General features: G+C 37.8%; 2 protein-coding genes across 5 annotated transcripts in view; both read left to right on the forward strand.

Moving 5' to 3' along the window:
* Positions 1-1,702, forward strand: part of arr3b (arrestin 3b, retinal (X-arrestin)) — a 6,223-nt gene extending 4,521 nt beyond the window's left edge. The window contains 6 exon segments of the mRNA XM_037675225.1: positions 115-252; positions 395-472; positions 555-578; positions 686-735; positions 882-885; positions 1,625-1,702. Coding sequence (XP_037531153.1) covers positions 115-252; positions 395-472; positions 555-578; positions 686-735; positions 882-885; positions 1,625-1,655 — 325 coding nt within the window. The 3' untranslated portion in view covers positions 1,656-1,702.
* Positions 1,703-2,950: 1,248 nt separating this feature from the next.
* On the forward strand, positions 2,951-12,400 carry rab41 (RAB41, member RAS oncogene family). Of its 4 annotated transcripts, none has more exons than XM_037675230.1 (8): positions 2,951-3,104; positions 4,146-4,204; positions 6,829-6,882; positions 7,170-7,275; positions 8,134-8,245; positions 8,642-8,735; positions 10,729-10,795; positions 12,172-12,400. In XM_037675230.1, exons 1-8 carry the CDS (start codon positions 3,026-3,028, stop codon positions 12,234-12,236), a joined length of 636 nt encoding a protein of 211 aa, XP_037531158.1. In that variant the 5' UTR covers positions 2,951-3,025; the 3' UTR covers positions 12,237-12,400. The 4 variants fall into 4 exon arrangements, with proteins under 4 accessions (XP_037531158.1, XP_037531157.1, XP_037531155.1 ...); XM_037675229.1 differs by lacking the exon at positions 8,642-8,735 and adding an exon at positions 9,135-9,228; XM_037675227.1 differs by lacking the exon at positions 7,170-7,275 and adding an exon at positions 7,734-7,839.
* Positions 12,401-15,338: the final 2,938 nt, after the last annotated feature.

Consider the following 15,338-nt stretch of genomic DNA (forward strand, 5'->3'; position numbering starts at 1 on the left):
ACCAACTGTTCCCCCCCCGTCTCTTTTACTTATGTTGACAGAGTCGTGGAAGAAAAGTTGGTGTCCTTTTTTTTTTTCCCCCCCCCCCCCCCCCCCCCCCACTTCAATGCACAGAGTGTCAGTAGGTGCTAATTCTACGTTTGAGAAGTCCTTCCAGGTAACTCCCCTACTGGCCAACAACAAAGAGAAGCGAGGGATCGCTATAGATGGACGGCTAAAAGATGAGGACACCAACTTGGCATCCACGACTCTGTAAGAGTTTCTCTTGAACCAAAGTGCTTACAGCCAGGCCAGGTTTTCATCCTCTTAATGAGTGGCACTCCTAAATGCGTTGTGTCATCCACTTACACAAATCCTCAGCTCTGAAAGGTAAACTATTCCTGTCTCCTCACAGGAGTCAGGGGGATAAGGAGATGTTGGGAATCATTGTCTCGTACAAAGTGAAGGTTAACGTATCGACGTCAAGTGGAGGGTAAGGTTTCACCCAATAATGTGAATTTCAAACCGAATGTACCAAAATAATTGTCTCTTTTTTTTTCTGTCTTTCTCCACAGTCTTCTGGGGGGTCTGACAGGAAGGTAGACATATTTGTTCATTTTTGGTCATGCTCAAGTTTTTTGTTAACTAGACATGAATCACATTTCTAATTTTTTTTTTTTAACAATTAAACTTTTTGTCATCTCAGTGATGCTGTAGTGGAGCTGCCATTGACTCTGATGTCCCCAAAACCTGCAGGTCAGTGAAAACTTTGACATAATATAGTCAAAACGTGTTTGCTGAGATCTTTTGCTTTAAAACTAACATGATTCTAATAAATTGACTGATGGGATCATCATTTTCCACTGTTTACCTGCTGTACGCCATTGATGGACAATGAGCAGAAGTGTAAGTATTAAAGACTCTCCACAGGGCACAGTATTTTCTCATTTGTAATTGTGGGTTTGATCAGTCATATTAAATGCCCTTTTAGCTCAGGTGACGTCAACTCAGACTGAGGATGTTTTTAAGTGTCCAACGCTTCAAGAGTTGCTATCATTTATTTAAGCTAGCATCCCTTGAAACCTTAAAAAAATGCACTTTTGTTGTGTTTGTGTGATAAATAAAATCAAACTGTCTACTTCCCTCTCTAAGGTTATTCATTAGAAATTTAAAGATCAACCTGATCATAGGAGCATGTACTGTATGCTGATTTGGAAAACTATAAATTACATAAAATACTGCCCAAATTATACATCCCTGTTAAATGTTAGCTGATCGATTCATGGCTGCATACTCGATTTTAGGCCCAAGACTCGTTAAAGGATTGGATGTCGTCCTTTTGTGCCAGTTTTAAATGATCATGTTAAGTTCAATAATGACAGAGTTCTGGTTGTTTTGGTAAAACCTTGAAAATAATATTATATACTGTCTGTTAGCGCCCACAGTGTGCATTGTGAATGACCCTCAGCTTTTATTGAACCAAATTATAGCTCAATATCTGTACAACTGTCTGAGTTGTACCCATTTTTGTGTTTTTTAAGGTTAATCATGCATCTTGAAACAAGTTGAATGCAACAATTAATCAATTATAAAAGCTTTCTGTATAGTTCCCTGGTGTGAAGTTGGTCTGCACTTTTTTTTACAGGACTGATGTCATATTTGACCCCATCGAGTGATGAAAAAAGAAAAATAATCTACCTGGCAAAGAATACAAAGGAACTCAACACAAACGAAGAACACACAAAATCATACAGTTATCTTAGTGTTTTTGATTCCCCCTGTGTATAGTTTATTATAGTAAATTACCCTGAGAGCTCTATCGTAGAAAAAAGTCATCTAATGTACATACTGCTTACTTTGTCAAAGGAAATGTTTCATAGTATAGGGTATACTTTTGCGCAGATTTGTAAAAACAATGAAAAATCTGATTTTCATTTATCGTTAATCTTGACTTGTGTTGTTGGAGCAATGTGGAAAAAGATAAATGTACTTAATGTTGTTGGATGAACACTCTGAAATTATTATATACATGAATTATTATAATCAGGTCTCTCTTGTACACGAGTCCTCGAGGCTCAATGGGATTTACCTGTCTAAATAAAGGTTGAATGAAAATTATTATTGTTATTATCATTTACAATTAAACAAACACAGTCCCCACAGATCATCTTCTGTCCTCCTTTCAATAGGTTTTATCATTTCACATTGGTATTTTTACATTCAACGTTGTGAACGTTACAGAAATAAATGTTAAATAGAAGAATGCAAAAAAAGACTAAATATAATTTATTGGATGCCCAATCCACACAATGATGCATTCAGTTGAGATTCATGAGCTCAAATTGAAGTGAAACTTTTAACAGCTTAAAGCCCTTGTATAAAATGACAATTTTTCGAGCTGTGATGGATAACAATAGGGTATTATATAATAAAGAAATATAAATTTAGTCGTTCAGCCTTATCTTTCAGTAGTTGCCTCTTGGTTGCGCTATTTCACTGCAATTTGTTTAGAAAACAAAAGCGCTGAAAACGACGCAGAAGCTAGCTTTTGTTTTCACAGGGTGGTTAAAGGGCCATTTCACATATTTTGTTGACCTTAAACCAGCACTGATTCAAAACCTATAATGCGTAGCCTTGTCAAATCTGTACTGGACTTTCCTACACTTCATAAAGTTTTTTTAAAACACGGTTTGCGATCCATTTTTCTTTAGTGTATTATTATGTTAGGGAATGTTCAATATCAGTCTATTTCACCACTTTTTTTTTTTAGCTTCTAGCCCACTTCAACAACCAACAGAGCTCTAGAAACAATAAAGCACTAAAAAAATCCCTTTTGAAATTTTTGACCAACAGAAGAAAAGTTTTCAACGTCACAAAATGTGTAAATTGTAGTTTAATTCCCTTTAAAAACCAGCGAAATAGCCATTTTGCTAACAGTCAAAGCAGAAGCGTGCTTCAACAGTATAGCGCTGGAGATCCTCGGTTTCCTCCGGTCTAGACACAGTTAGCCAGAAGTCTGCTACATTAGCTGCACATTTTACACAAAATGTCAACCACGACCGGCGGTGGGGAGTTTGGCAACCCTTTAAGAAAGTTCAAGCTCGTCTTTCTGGGTGAACAGAGTGGTAAGAAAGTCACGCTTCATCTTTGAACAAATTTAAAATGTCTGATTTAGGAAACGATATAAGTCGTTAGCCTGCTAGCTTACCGTGTTAGCCCGCAACCACTGAGCCAGGGTTAAATAATTTAGTAGATATCAGTGATTTACAGTGATACACGGGGAGGTATTAGTAATTCAATGTTGAAATGAATGTGTCCGAGACAAAAATAATAATTATGAAGACGACGAAGCGCCCTATTTTTCTACATTGGTGATGATGTCATTGATGGTAGCTACCGTTAGGTTAGCTTCCAGTTGCTAGCTAAGCTAGCCAAACACCTAATCATCCCCATAACAATTAGCTAAATGTTTGTAAATATATCTTGCGCCAGTTTTTAGTGACATGTGTTTGATTTTCAGCCAACCTAAAGCAAAAATATGTTACTCGGGCTGTTCAGCCGTACTAGCTTCTTGATTACTTGTAACTAACTTAGCCAATGGTGCTAACACAATGTTACCGAATATTTACATCAACTGTTTACTATTGAGTTAGGAGACTGGCCGTAGTTTAACGACTATAAGCTTTAATGTAAGAAGTTTCTATACATATGTCTGAAAAGTAATTTAACTCTAGATCTGTCGTGTTAGCTCGTAGCTGGCAATTAGCTGGCAACATCATAGAGCCACGTCGGCTGCTGGCCTGGGTCCTGACCAGTCGGCCCTTTCCCTCATCGATATTGTCCATTTGGACCGTATTTAAATAGTCTTTTGTGTGGTTTCATCGTTAAAGGCTCGCATCACAGCCGTAATAGTGCCATAAGAAGTGCAGTCATTTTTAATTTTCTTTAAAAAAAATAAAAAAAAAATTTGTGGCTCCACCCTTATTGCCAGCTCAGCATGTGGGTTCAGCTGTTCATCCCATCATGGTAGGAGTTTACCCACCACATGACGTCACTGAGATCAGCGTTTTCTTTACTTGATATACCATTGATCACAGTAGATAACTGGATATTTATTTTTAATGAAATGTAGTGTTACTGAAGTGCTGCTGTGTTTCTCTGTGCAGTTGGGAAGACTTCACTCATTACCAGGTTTATGTATGACAGTTTCGACAACACTTACCAGGTAAAAAAAAAAACAACAATACTATAAAGAATAACTGTGCCTCATGATTGTTTATGGGTTTTCAGATATGTTTATTTTTTATAATTTTTTAGCAGGTATAATCATATATCAGCTGCAGCAGTTTTAACAAGTTGTATGCAAATTGAATAATTTTATGGCTTCCAACTCTTAGTTTGTTTTACATAAAAAGGGTATCCAGATAGGTTTTTATAAATTAACTATAAACCACACTAGGAGGTACCTTTTTAAAAGGGATTTTCTTCTAAATATTTAAGGTATTTATTATGCAGTATTCTACATCATTAAGACAAGAAAAAGCTTTAACAGAATCATTACAAAGCTGTCCACGGATACCCAGTTGCTGGCATGGTGGAAATTTTATTCTCTCTCTCCCAGTTGTAAGGTTTTATTGATCTGAATATAACAAAAACATTTATTTGTTAACTGGTTTTAAGTTTAGGTAAATATAATGTCTAAGAAACAACAACACGTTGTATTTTATTCACGAGTTAAGAGCTTAAGTAGTGGCTAGGTGGTGCTAATCTAACTCCCCTGATTATCAACAAGCGTGCTCACCTATAGTTAAAACAGAAAGTGTTTTTTGTGGAGCATGCAGATGACAGGGGGAAAACTTAAGCAATAAAGACATCATCGTATACCTTAAATAAGCAGCTGTTTGTTAAATCAGGAAGGTTGTAAAGCCATTTCAGAACAATTTGAAGTACAATAAGTTAGTGCTGTTGTAAACGAATATTTTAGCAATCAAGTAATTGATAAATTATTCTGTCAATTAATCGAGTAATCGAAAACAACATTTGTGAGGTTCTGCAGAAACTACCATACTCATTTACATACACTTCATCTACACTTTCTGATGACCCTCCTGCAATCAAAGTAACATTAGTATGTCAGTTGTATTTGATTTATGCATTTTAAGCTTTTATTCATGTGTGAGGTTTGAGGATGATTTAATTAAAACCCTCTGTCACTGAATTATTTTTAACCATCACAGAAAAATCCAAGTGCTGTAAATATTTTTTATGGATTGGAAAACTGAACAAATCTTTATGTTAGAAATTGAGTAAGATAGATAATGTAAAAGTTTGAGTTTGTACATTGAGTTCTGCAGACTGTTTTATTATTTAGTCTTGAATGCTTAGCTATAAACAAATATGGCAGTTGTAATAAATGCAGATTAATCCCAGTTTTTAAGTCATAAACAGCAGTATCAAGAAAAAAAAATCCTACTTACTCGTGTAAATACATTTACACTTGAAATATTCACCCTAAATATCTAATTTAAGTCGGGATGGAAGTACAGCAATAAATAAATGCGTCAGTCTGTTGCTACTTTTATCATTAACAAACTTGCATTAAGTCCTGCATATTTTTTTTCCCTCACACAACGTACAGACCCTGCCAGGTAGCCACTATGGTTAGTCAGTAGATTTAACGTTAGCAAAAATAAGCCTCATTTTACATCTATAACATGACAGATTATCACACGTTTGGGTTCACGTATTTTGCAAAGAGAACATGATACTTGTTACAGCTGCGGAAGAGTTTGATGCTACAGCGGGTGTTTTCTCTTCAGACGCTGCAGCATCGATGACGTGCTGTTGTGGTTACTCCAGTTCTGCTTTGCAGTGGAAGCATCGAGCTGTGTTGTCTTTTCTGTTTAGCCTAAAATGTTCCCAAACTTTTGACAGCTTTTGTTGTTTCTGGAGCTCTTCTAGGCAGTCTCCGTTCCCTCCATAGCTACAAACAGCACATACGCGTTAGCGGAAGTGCTAGCGGAAGCGCTAGCGTTGTGTAACACAAAAACCTTCCGGCTAGACCACAGTGCTCTGAATAGTTTAACGAAGCTTCGAGGCAGATAAATTTGCCTCGAGGATTTTTGTAATCGAGGTCCTCGAATGATTTGAGGAATCGTTTCAGCCCTACAATAAATTATACTGAAAATATAGATCCAGGATTAAAAAGCCCATTCTTGACAGAAAATTAAAAACTGATTTTGACCGTAGACACTTGCTTCTCAAAGTTAAAATAACTGTCCAAAAGCACTCGAACATACCTGACAGAGGAGGAACAATGGAGGGCTTGACTATGACCTCTTCTGAATGTCATCAGAGTTCTCTTCAGGCATCTGTTTGAAAGTTAAATCTTTTTACATGTTTGGGCTTTACTCAAGGCAGTAACACTGACAACATGAACAAATTTATAACAGAGTAGTGTAAAAATAAGAACAAAAGGCCCAGTCAAAGACCAGACTTTCATCCAAATGAAATGGTTCACTGGGAGTTGTACTGTGCTGCCATATTTTTCCCCCACATTTTCAGTTTTTAAAACCAAAAATAAATATATATGGGCCACACATCGACAAAATACTTGATACAGGTTCACGTGTAAGTGGGTTTTTATAAAGTTGGGTGCCTATTCACCTGCTGTCAGGTTCAAAAATATATATTTTAAGTTAAAATATACTTGATAAGTGTTCAAATTTAGCACATAATGTGGTCCAGTTTGTTCCCAAGTTATTACAATGTGGTTTATTTACAAAAATTATACATTAGGGCAATACAAGCTAATATAAAATGGCCTAAAGAACATTGTTTTTCTTACAGGCAACAATTGGCATCGACTTTTTGTCAAAAACCATGTACCTAGAAGATCGCACGGTAAGCCCTATTTTATCATAGTTTTAAATCATTTCTATGGGTGAAGTTATAAAACTGCTAGAAAGGCATGCATCTGCTTTTTGTGTATTAGTCACCATTTATTTTCTTCTCAGTTCACATTGTGGTTTTACACCGTTTTAGATTTGTCATTCATTTTGATTAAAATGTGATCGCGTTTTTAGTTCCCATCATTATTTGTCAAAATTTTGTTTTCCTTTCCATCCCCTGGCTTGATCATGAAATATACCCTCCCCACGGTCCCACATTTGTGTCACGGCTGGCCACAGATTCGGCTGCAGCTTTGGGACACAGCCGGACAAGAACGTTTCCGCAGCCTCATCCCCAGTTACATCCGCGACTCAGCTGCCGCTGTGGTGGTTTATGACATAGCCAGTAGGTATCATGGCCTTGCCTCTCCTTGTTGTCCTTCGCTCATTACATGGAAGGGCAAAAATCCCAGCATTTAGTGGCACAACAAACCCTGTTAAACAGCATGAGAGGACTGTTTGCATCAGCTGTGGTGATCATCAAGCATTGTTCTGACACTATCCAGAGGGCTCTGTGCTTCCTAAATGCTGTCACAAATGAAGCTGATAGACTAATATCTATCAGTGTCACTTCTCTCAAACTGCCTAAATAATATTTCAGCAGGGTTTCCTTTCACAAGTCTTGTGTGCATAACAGTCGATGTCTCTGAGCTTTCTGCACTTGAATGATTTTCTCCCATACCCCAGTAAAAGGCGATTTGATTTCCTTTGGCGCTTTGCTTGCTAATCTTCACTTTTCATTCCTTCCCTTGTCTCCTCCTTATCTTTACCCTTTTTTGTCTTCTTCTACGTTCCAATCCTCAGGTCCGGCTCCAGCTTTGGGACACTGCTGGACAGGAGCGTTTTCGTAGCCTAATTCCCAGCTACATCCGTGACTCTACCATTGCTGTGGTTGTTTATGACATCACCAGTGAGTCAGGGCTGTACTTATAACTTTCCTGTAGGGGTCTTTCACAACTGGAAATAAACCGTTTTGCTATTTGTTCTCTCACAATACTGTAGCTTTCTCCCCATATATTTTCTTTCTAAGCTTCCTTACAGAACTGCCTACTAACAAATGACTTCCATCTTACCTAATATGATCTGTGTCATGAAATCGCATCCCAGTCAATGCATACTTTAAACTGTAGCTAATAAAATAATGTGTTTTTGACTATAATGGCTGATGTGTACAATCAAGTTATGTTTTGTTTTCCATTTGCAGATTTAAATTCATTCCAGCAAACCTCTAAATGGATTGATGATGTTAGGACAGAGAGAGGAAGTGATGTCATTATTATGCTTGTTGGAAACAAAACAGACTTAGCGGATAAAAGGTAAAGGATTGTCTGAGAACTGAATGTTGTAAAGAAAATTACAGTTTTCTGCAAAGTCACACAAACATATGTATTATATTTATGTTATTTTGTTACAACATATACAACAATTATGTAGTTTATGCCTAAGCCTGGAGTCCCCGTGTTTTTTCCTTCTGTCCATCTCACCCAGTTTTGGCTTTTATCATTCATTGTAACGTTGTGTACTCCAGCATTTTTATTAATGTTTCAAGTACTTTTATTTCCTTTGATCAGAACATATTTCTGTTTTATCCCCATTTTTTTGCCTTTTTGTTTTCCTGTCATGTCATTTTGATTTGATTTTCTTTTTTGTACATGTACGCTTTCCTCAACACTTCCCCCCCCCCCCCCCTTCTTCCCATGGGACCATGGCAGGCAAGTTTCTGTTGAAGCGGCAGAGAGGAAAGCTCGTGAGCTCAATGTGATGTACATAGAGACCAGCGCCAAGGCTGGCTATAACGTCAAGCAGGTTGGTGTTCAGTAACAGGTGCAGGTGTGACAGAGACAAATTATCCTGTTTCCAGCACAGGTCATAACGTCTTAATGGGTCAAGAAGTTAGAACATTTTGGATGAGGAGCCCAGATCTTTTTCATTATGTTTTTTTGTGTGTGTGTTCAATGAATGAGTTGCTTGTGGAGTCAATTTCCTGTTCTTTACTTAATGCAGCAGCTTCTTCCTTTTGTCTACTTCTCTGTCCAAGTTGTGAACTAACCCCTTTTTCGCCCAAAGTAATATTCTATGTTAAGCTTTCTCTTTGTTTCTTTGTCCATTTCTTCCCATCTCCCTTTGTCTTATCCTCTTTGCAATGTTTCTTTCCATATCTGTCTCTTCGTCCATCTGTCCCCCCCTCTGCTTCTACCGGAGCAGACAGATCACCACGGAGGAGGGCGAGCAGAGAGCTAAGGAACTGAATGTCATGTTCATTGAAACCAGCGCAAAGACTGGCTACAATGTCAAACAGGTAGCATATCAGTTTTCTCAGCGTAGTTCTTCTAAATCTACCATCAATCCACATTTCACGCTTTCTTCCACCCCTTTCTGTTGTGTGGCTCATCACGACTTGTTTCCTTCTCATTTTGAACTCTTGGCTTTGTAATACTCTTTCAGTTGTCTTCTCACACCCACAAGTTTTGTTTTTAAACATTTCACTGTGACTTCACTTGTTCTGCTTCGAGTTACTTTTCATTTGATCCATTAGAACTTTTTCAGCTTTTAAAAGTTTTCTGTAAACATATGCCATTTCCAAAAAAAATAGGATAAAGACTGTGTATGTATGTATGTATGTATGTATGTATGTATATAATGTGTGTATATATATATATATATATACTAGTATATGCAAACTCAAATTTTAAATAACCATTTTATTTGATAAGTATGTTTAGCCTGATTTGACACAACTTTTGTTTTTATTATGTATTTCACACAGCATCCCAACATTTTGGAAATGGTATAACATATTTGCCATGTAGAAAAGGTTGGCATGGCAACCTTTACACATGCCGTTTTATCACCCAGGAATGGCATTAACGTGTTCATGCTGCTTGTGTTTGAGGTTATTCATTGACATGTATTGACTAGCTCTTTAGTAGTGCTTCATGAGAGGTACACACTGAGAAACGGTCGGTGTCAGTCTGACGGTCTGCAGGACACCCAAAGAAATGACCACATTCACTGTTGTGCTTTGCATAAAGTATAGAATGGTTTTACTTAACTTTCAAACACTGACTTCAAAAACGATAGATGTTGTGTTGAGGATGGCACAACCTAAATGCAAAGAAATGTTGGACTCTCGGAGGACTGTGGATTAAAATCATTTTTATCATGAATTGCTGAGAATCTTAAACATCCTAAGCTTTTCTCCTGTAATGTCTGATCCTGTTTTCAACCCCTCACTTGTTTTGTCCCTACCAGTTTTAATCTTGCTCGCTCATTGTGGAGCAGCTGAAGTTAAACTTGGGATTGGTAAAACCATGAAACCTTGTTTAGTCATTTTTATATAGAATTTAAAGTTTGTACTATTGTCATGTAATTAGCCGCAGATTAACCATAACACTGTTACTGATCAGGAAAAAATGTTGTTAAAATGTTTACTTCCCTTACCTACTTAACCAACCCATTATTTCACAGACTTAGCCATTAAATGAGTTGCTTAAAATAAGTAAGAAAGATTGCATCACCTTTGTAATAAAGTGTAGACTTTTTTTATTGTAAGAAAACTGGTAAGGGTTTTGGATGCACAAAAAAATGTTTTTAACACCAAATTGTATGAATAGGCAAAGAAGTACTTTGATTGCTGTTGTTTTTTTCATAATGTATGCATTGTACAAAAGTATGTTTAGATCATACAGTCGAACTGTGACAGCAGTTTGTTTCATTTACACAGTCAATGTAGTAGGAAAGGTGCAAGGACAAATATAATCTTTGATCATCTGTGTAACTACGTTCATGTGCTTCGTAGCTGTTCCGACGTGTTGCTGCTGCATTGCCTGGGATGGACAGCACACCGGAGAAAAACAAAGAGGACAGTATCCTTTTGAAGTTACTTTTAACTGTTTTTTTCCTTATATTCAACCTTTTTATTTATACAGGTTAATCCCACTGAGCCTTGGGGACTCATTTACAAGAGAGACCTGAATATTTGAATATATATTATGAAATCAGCTTTGGAATATATCCAATATTTTATTCTGCATAAAAATTGGTAATTAGTAGATCATGTACTGGTTTGGACCAAACAGAACTGGGGATTCTGTAAGGGTTTACGACCCAGTGTGAATCTCACTCAAGGACTTTTTAAATGTATTTATTTATTTTTTTTTTTTTGGCTTCCACACTGTAATCAGTATTCTTTGCAGGTGTGTAATAACCTGCATGTTGTTGATTTATGGGTAAAAAAGTTGCGTTTGCTGGTTTGGTTATAGCTTGACGAAGCCTAGATTTTCTTCGTTTTTGGTGTTAATGTTTACACTGCAGTTGACTGATAAACTCATACAGAGGTGGTTAAATCTGTTGACATCCTACCACAGTAAAAGTTCAAAAAAGCACAACTGATGTGACTGGAGCCATAAAAAAAAATCTTGTTTGATAAGTCCTAGAAAGGTAGGGGCTTCTGGACATACATTTAGGCGTTTTTCAGTCTTTTTGTCAGTAGTAGAACCCTCCTGGTTCTGATTTTTAAATGCAACAGGTGGTGTGATCAGAAAGTGACACACCTTGACCTTGGAGTTTAAATTGAATAATTGGAATGGTTTCTGTGGCTTTTTTACCCTATCCACACTCTGATTAACATATGGTTGCATTTCCTCTTGTGTCCACATAATGGGAGGTTGACTACACCCCCGTGAAAGTTAATTTTAAATATTTGCAACGTGAAGCTGCTTGGAGTTCGTCTTAAAGCCTTTACTTTTAATTTGGATATCTAAAATCTTTATTTGAGCTCCTCACACAGCTGTTTTATCTGCTCCATGTTCAGTGTGGTGCACAAACCAAACAAACCCTTTTAAATAAACTTAATGTCCAATGAAGAGCTTTAAGGTACCTAATCACTTGGTTTGAAATATGACCAAAGCAAAAAGTGCTCCGTTTAAGGCTACCAACATTATTTTAGCATATTTTTGTAAAATAAACGAGCGATCTCTTTTCACATTTTGTTTTAGTTTACTCTGTCCCATACTGCACACGGTAGGTAACGTTTTCATAAAGGGTGGTTATTTAAACCAGAAAACGGTGGTCTTCAGTTTGTTGTGTACAAAACGTAAACGTGGATATTTACTGCAGCAGATGTAAGGACTACCGTATAAGTAGAAGTTCACTGATGTGGGAACAGGCTTAGCTACAACAGAAAATATAGAAGTGAATCTTGCAACTCATTGAATATATTGCTTAACTCTGCGTGCCCCAGTGATCGACATCAAATTGGAGAAGCAGCCTGAGATGACTGTAACTGAGAGCAGCTGCTCCTGCTAGTACACTTGAATCCCACCCAGCCTGACACCCCCCACCACCACCACCACACCAACAGCTTGTCTCTCAGTGGCCACTTACTCCACCCATGACACCCTGCTCCTGGGATGGAGAGCCTGTATTTTTTTGTCTTTCCTCCTTTACAACTCAGTGACTTTTCAAAGTAACCGTGTGGATGTGCATTACTGTATTGAATCTGATTATCTTTTTTGGGGGGGTGGGGGGGGATTGACATTTAAGTCAGAGAATAAACCGATCTGTTTTCATCCAGTTGCATGGCATTATGTAGGATTGCAGACCAACACAGCTAACCGCTCTTGAGTTATTGCACAGTTCCGATTCTTAGTGCCGTTACTCTCGTTGTTGTACAGTTCAGTTGCTTGGGATTATGTAAATGACCACGAGGTTTGATTCTCTGGCACGTGGATTTTTATTTTTTACGTCAGGAGAATTTCCTCTCATTTGAAGGAAGTATAGACAAAGTCGTTCCTGTCAAATCTATGAGTCTGAAATACCAAATTGCCACATTTGACTCAAGTTTTCTTTTTAAATCGATGAGGGTAAGCGGAGCCATTCTTTCTCTGTCACTTAAAGCATCTTTAGAGTTAAGCTGCCAAATATGAGTTATGACAAAACTAACACAAGGCCAGTCAACGTTCAAAAACTGCGGCAAAAATTAATAAGGGGAATACAAATTGAAGGGAAGTCTGAAGTCTGAATCAACGACAAAGGTTACTAAACTTGAACTTTGTCCGCATTACAAACTTTATCTGCTGTAGATGTTGAAATATCAGCACTTGTGCCATCTGAGGAAGAGCGTGTGGGTACTTAATGTCCCACTTTTTCACTTTGATAGAAAGTCGTCACCACGCAGCCACCAGGCTGCTGACAGTTTGTGTTGTGTTGATTAAGCATACCAAGCAGCATGCTCACCATGCAGGATTCTATAGATAAAAACACAGATGCCTTGCTTGTTTGTTCACCATGTTGTGCACTGAATCAAGCCACAATATTGTAAAATATCAAAGGAGCCTGCTGACTGGTTCATGGCTTCACTAGTTGTTCTGTAGAGCTGATGGATAGATGTCCTCAGCTGCAGCTGGCGCTTACTAAAACCCTTGCTATGTAATTTTTTTGAAAATGCAGAGAAGTTACTTGCAGTATCCTTTATTGTGTTGCTTTTTGCCCGTTTTATGCATTTATTTATTTTATAACTTACAGGTGACATTGTACGCTTGACCAAAACTCCAGACGCTATCGAGCATGTTGAAAGTTTATTTTATTTATTGTTTCGCTTTCTTTTTTTTTTTTTTGCTAGGGCTCCACGTAAAGGCGGCATTTATGCCTGGTGATGTTTGGTTTACAGTATATTCACAGGCTGACCCTTCACACACATGCCTGTAGTTTAACACAAACTAATACTCAGAGCAACTGTGCTCATTGACTGTTGCTTGTTTCCAAATATCAGCATTTAAAACAATGAATTTGACGGTTTTAAGTAATTACATAACGAACAAACATTTTCTCATAAGCAGCTCTTCTATTGTCACTGACTAAATACGCAGCTTTGTGCTACTCTGGATCGTGTCTGTCTATTTGAAATATGATGTCTACTCGTGTTTAGCAACGTTTGTGTGAATAATGTACTATTACTATCTTATGTATAAAAAGGAGAGTTAATGAAACACAAGTGTAGGCCTATCGATAAAATAAAGATATTTCACTGAAATGCAACATCTTTGACGTCTTTCTTTATTGATACAATAGGACACACGTGCAATTAAATCACTTGGACTGAATGTGAAAAGCCTGTCTCTTGTAGGTGTGCGACAAACGTCAGCAGAGTACAGCGAAACTGCTTGCTAAGACAATGGCATGAAGTTTTACAACAGAGAGGTGGGGCAGACTGTTAAAAGTTTGCATTATATAAGCTGCTGACTTAGAATTATGAACGTACAGGGTGTGTGACTCGAGTTTTAAAGGCATGAATCAAAGTTTGATCCTTGCAGGCAACAGTGAGGGTACGTCTGGTACCTGGCTGTGTAACTAGCTGTACTGTAGCTGAGAAACTGAATATTGGGAGTTATGGGACTGACTGGAGGACAACAAAAGTCAATGATTATATAAAATAAACAGTGCACTGATCAGAGAAGGCTGTGGATTACTGTACTCGGGCTTCATGCCACCAGAACATCATGACTAATCAAATCGGAGATGACTAAACCAGTCAGCGTTTATTCTGATATCGATTTAAAGGAATTCCCATAATGGTTTGGAGTGAATCTAAGCTGAAGGTGACTAAAAGAGCCTGATATTTGTTTGGCAACATGTGGCTCTGGGGCCAGAAATGGCCATTATACTGTCTCAGTCTGGCCCGTGACATCATCAAAGCAGCCTAAAATAAATCTTTGTAAACAACCATTTAGCTGAATATGGGGACAAACAGAACCAAAGTCTCCCATGAAGCAACTGTTATGTGAAGTCTGTGCATAGCCTGCATTTAAACAAGAATATCTCAAGTTTTCAAAGTCTCTTAAGTTTTGTGCCGTTTGTGGCGCTGCAAGTTTCTCTTGCAATAGAAAAATTTAGTCTCCGATCCAGTGATGTTTAACTACTTGACAATTTGACTAAATGTAAACATCTACGGTGGTCCCTCGTTTATCGTGGGGTTATATGTTCCAGACACCCCTGCAATAAGTGAAAATCTGCAAAATAGGAACGATATATATATATATATATATATATTCTGGTCCAGTTCTGATCGGCTCTCTGCAGCCATTGAGCACCAAGCTGGAACTTTGGATAACCAGCACAAAACCACACAATGGTCCCGATCGAGTCCAAATAATCCAGAGGTATCCAGATGAAACAAGTCCCGGTGAGGCCCAGAGAAGACATCAGACCTTCAAGCAAACTGCTCTCTGCATCCACTGAGCACCCAAGTCACTGTGAATAAGAACCAAACTTTTTTTGGATAGGATCAAAACTTTTCCCTCCATTTCAGCAAAAAGCAACAGCTGGAAGCGCTGTTGACTTATGAGTAATGTAGTCCTTTTGAATGGCCATATAGAGAAAACTACAAAATGCCAGTGCCTGTCCGAAGTA

This window comes from Nematolebias whitei, chromosome 4 (genome assembly GCF_014905685.2).
Source record: "Nematolebias whitei isolate Nwh7 chromosome 4, NemWhi1, whole genome shotgun sequence".
NCBI classification, from domain to species: domain Eukaryota; kingdom Metazoa; phylum Chordata; class Actinopteri; order Cyprinodontiformes; family Rivulidae; genus Nematolebias; species Nematolebias whitei.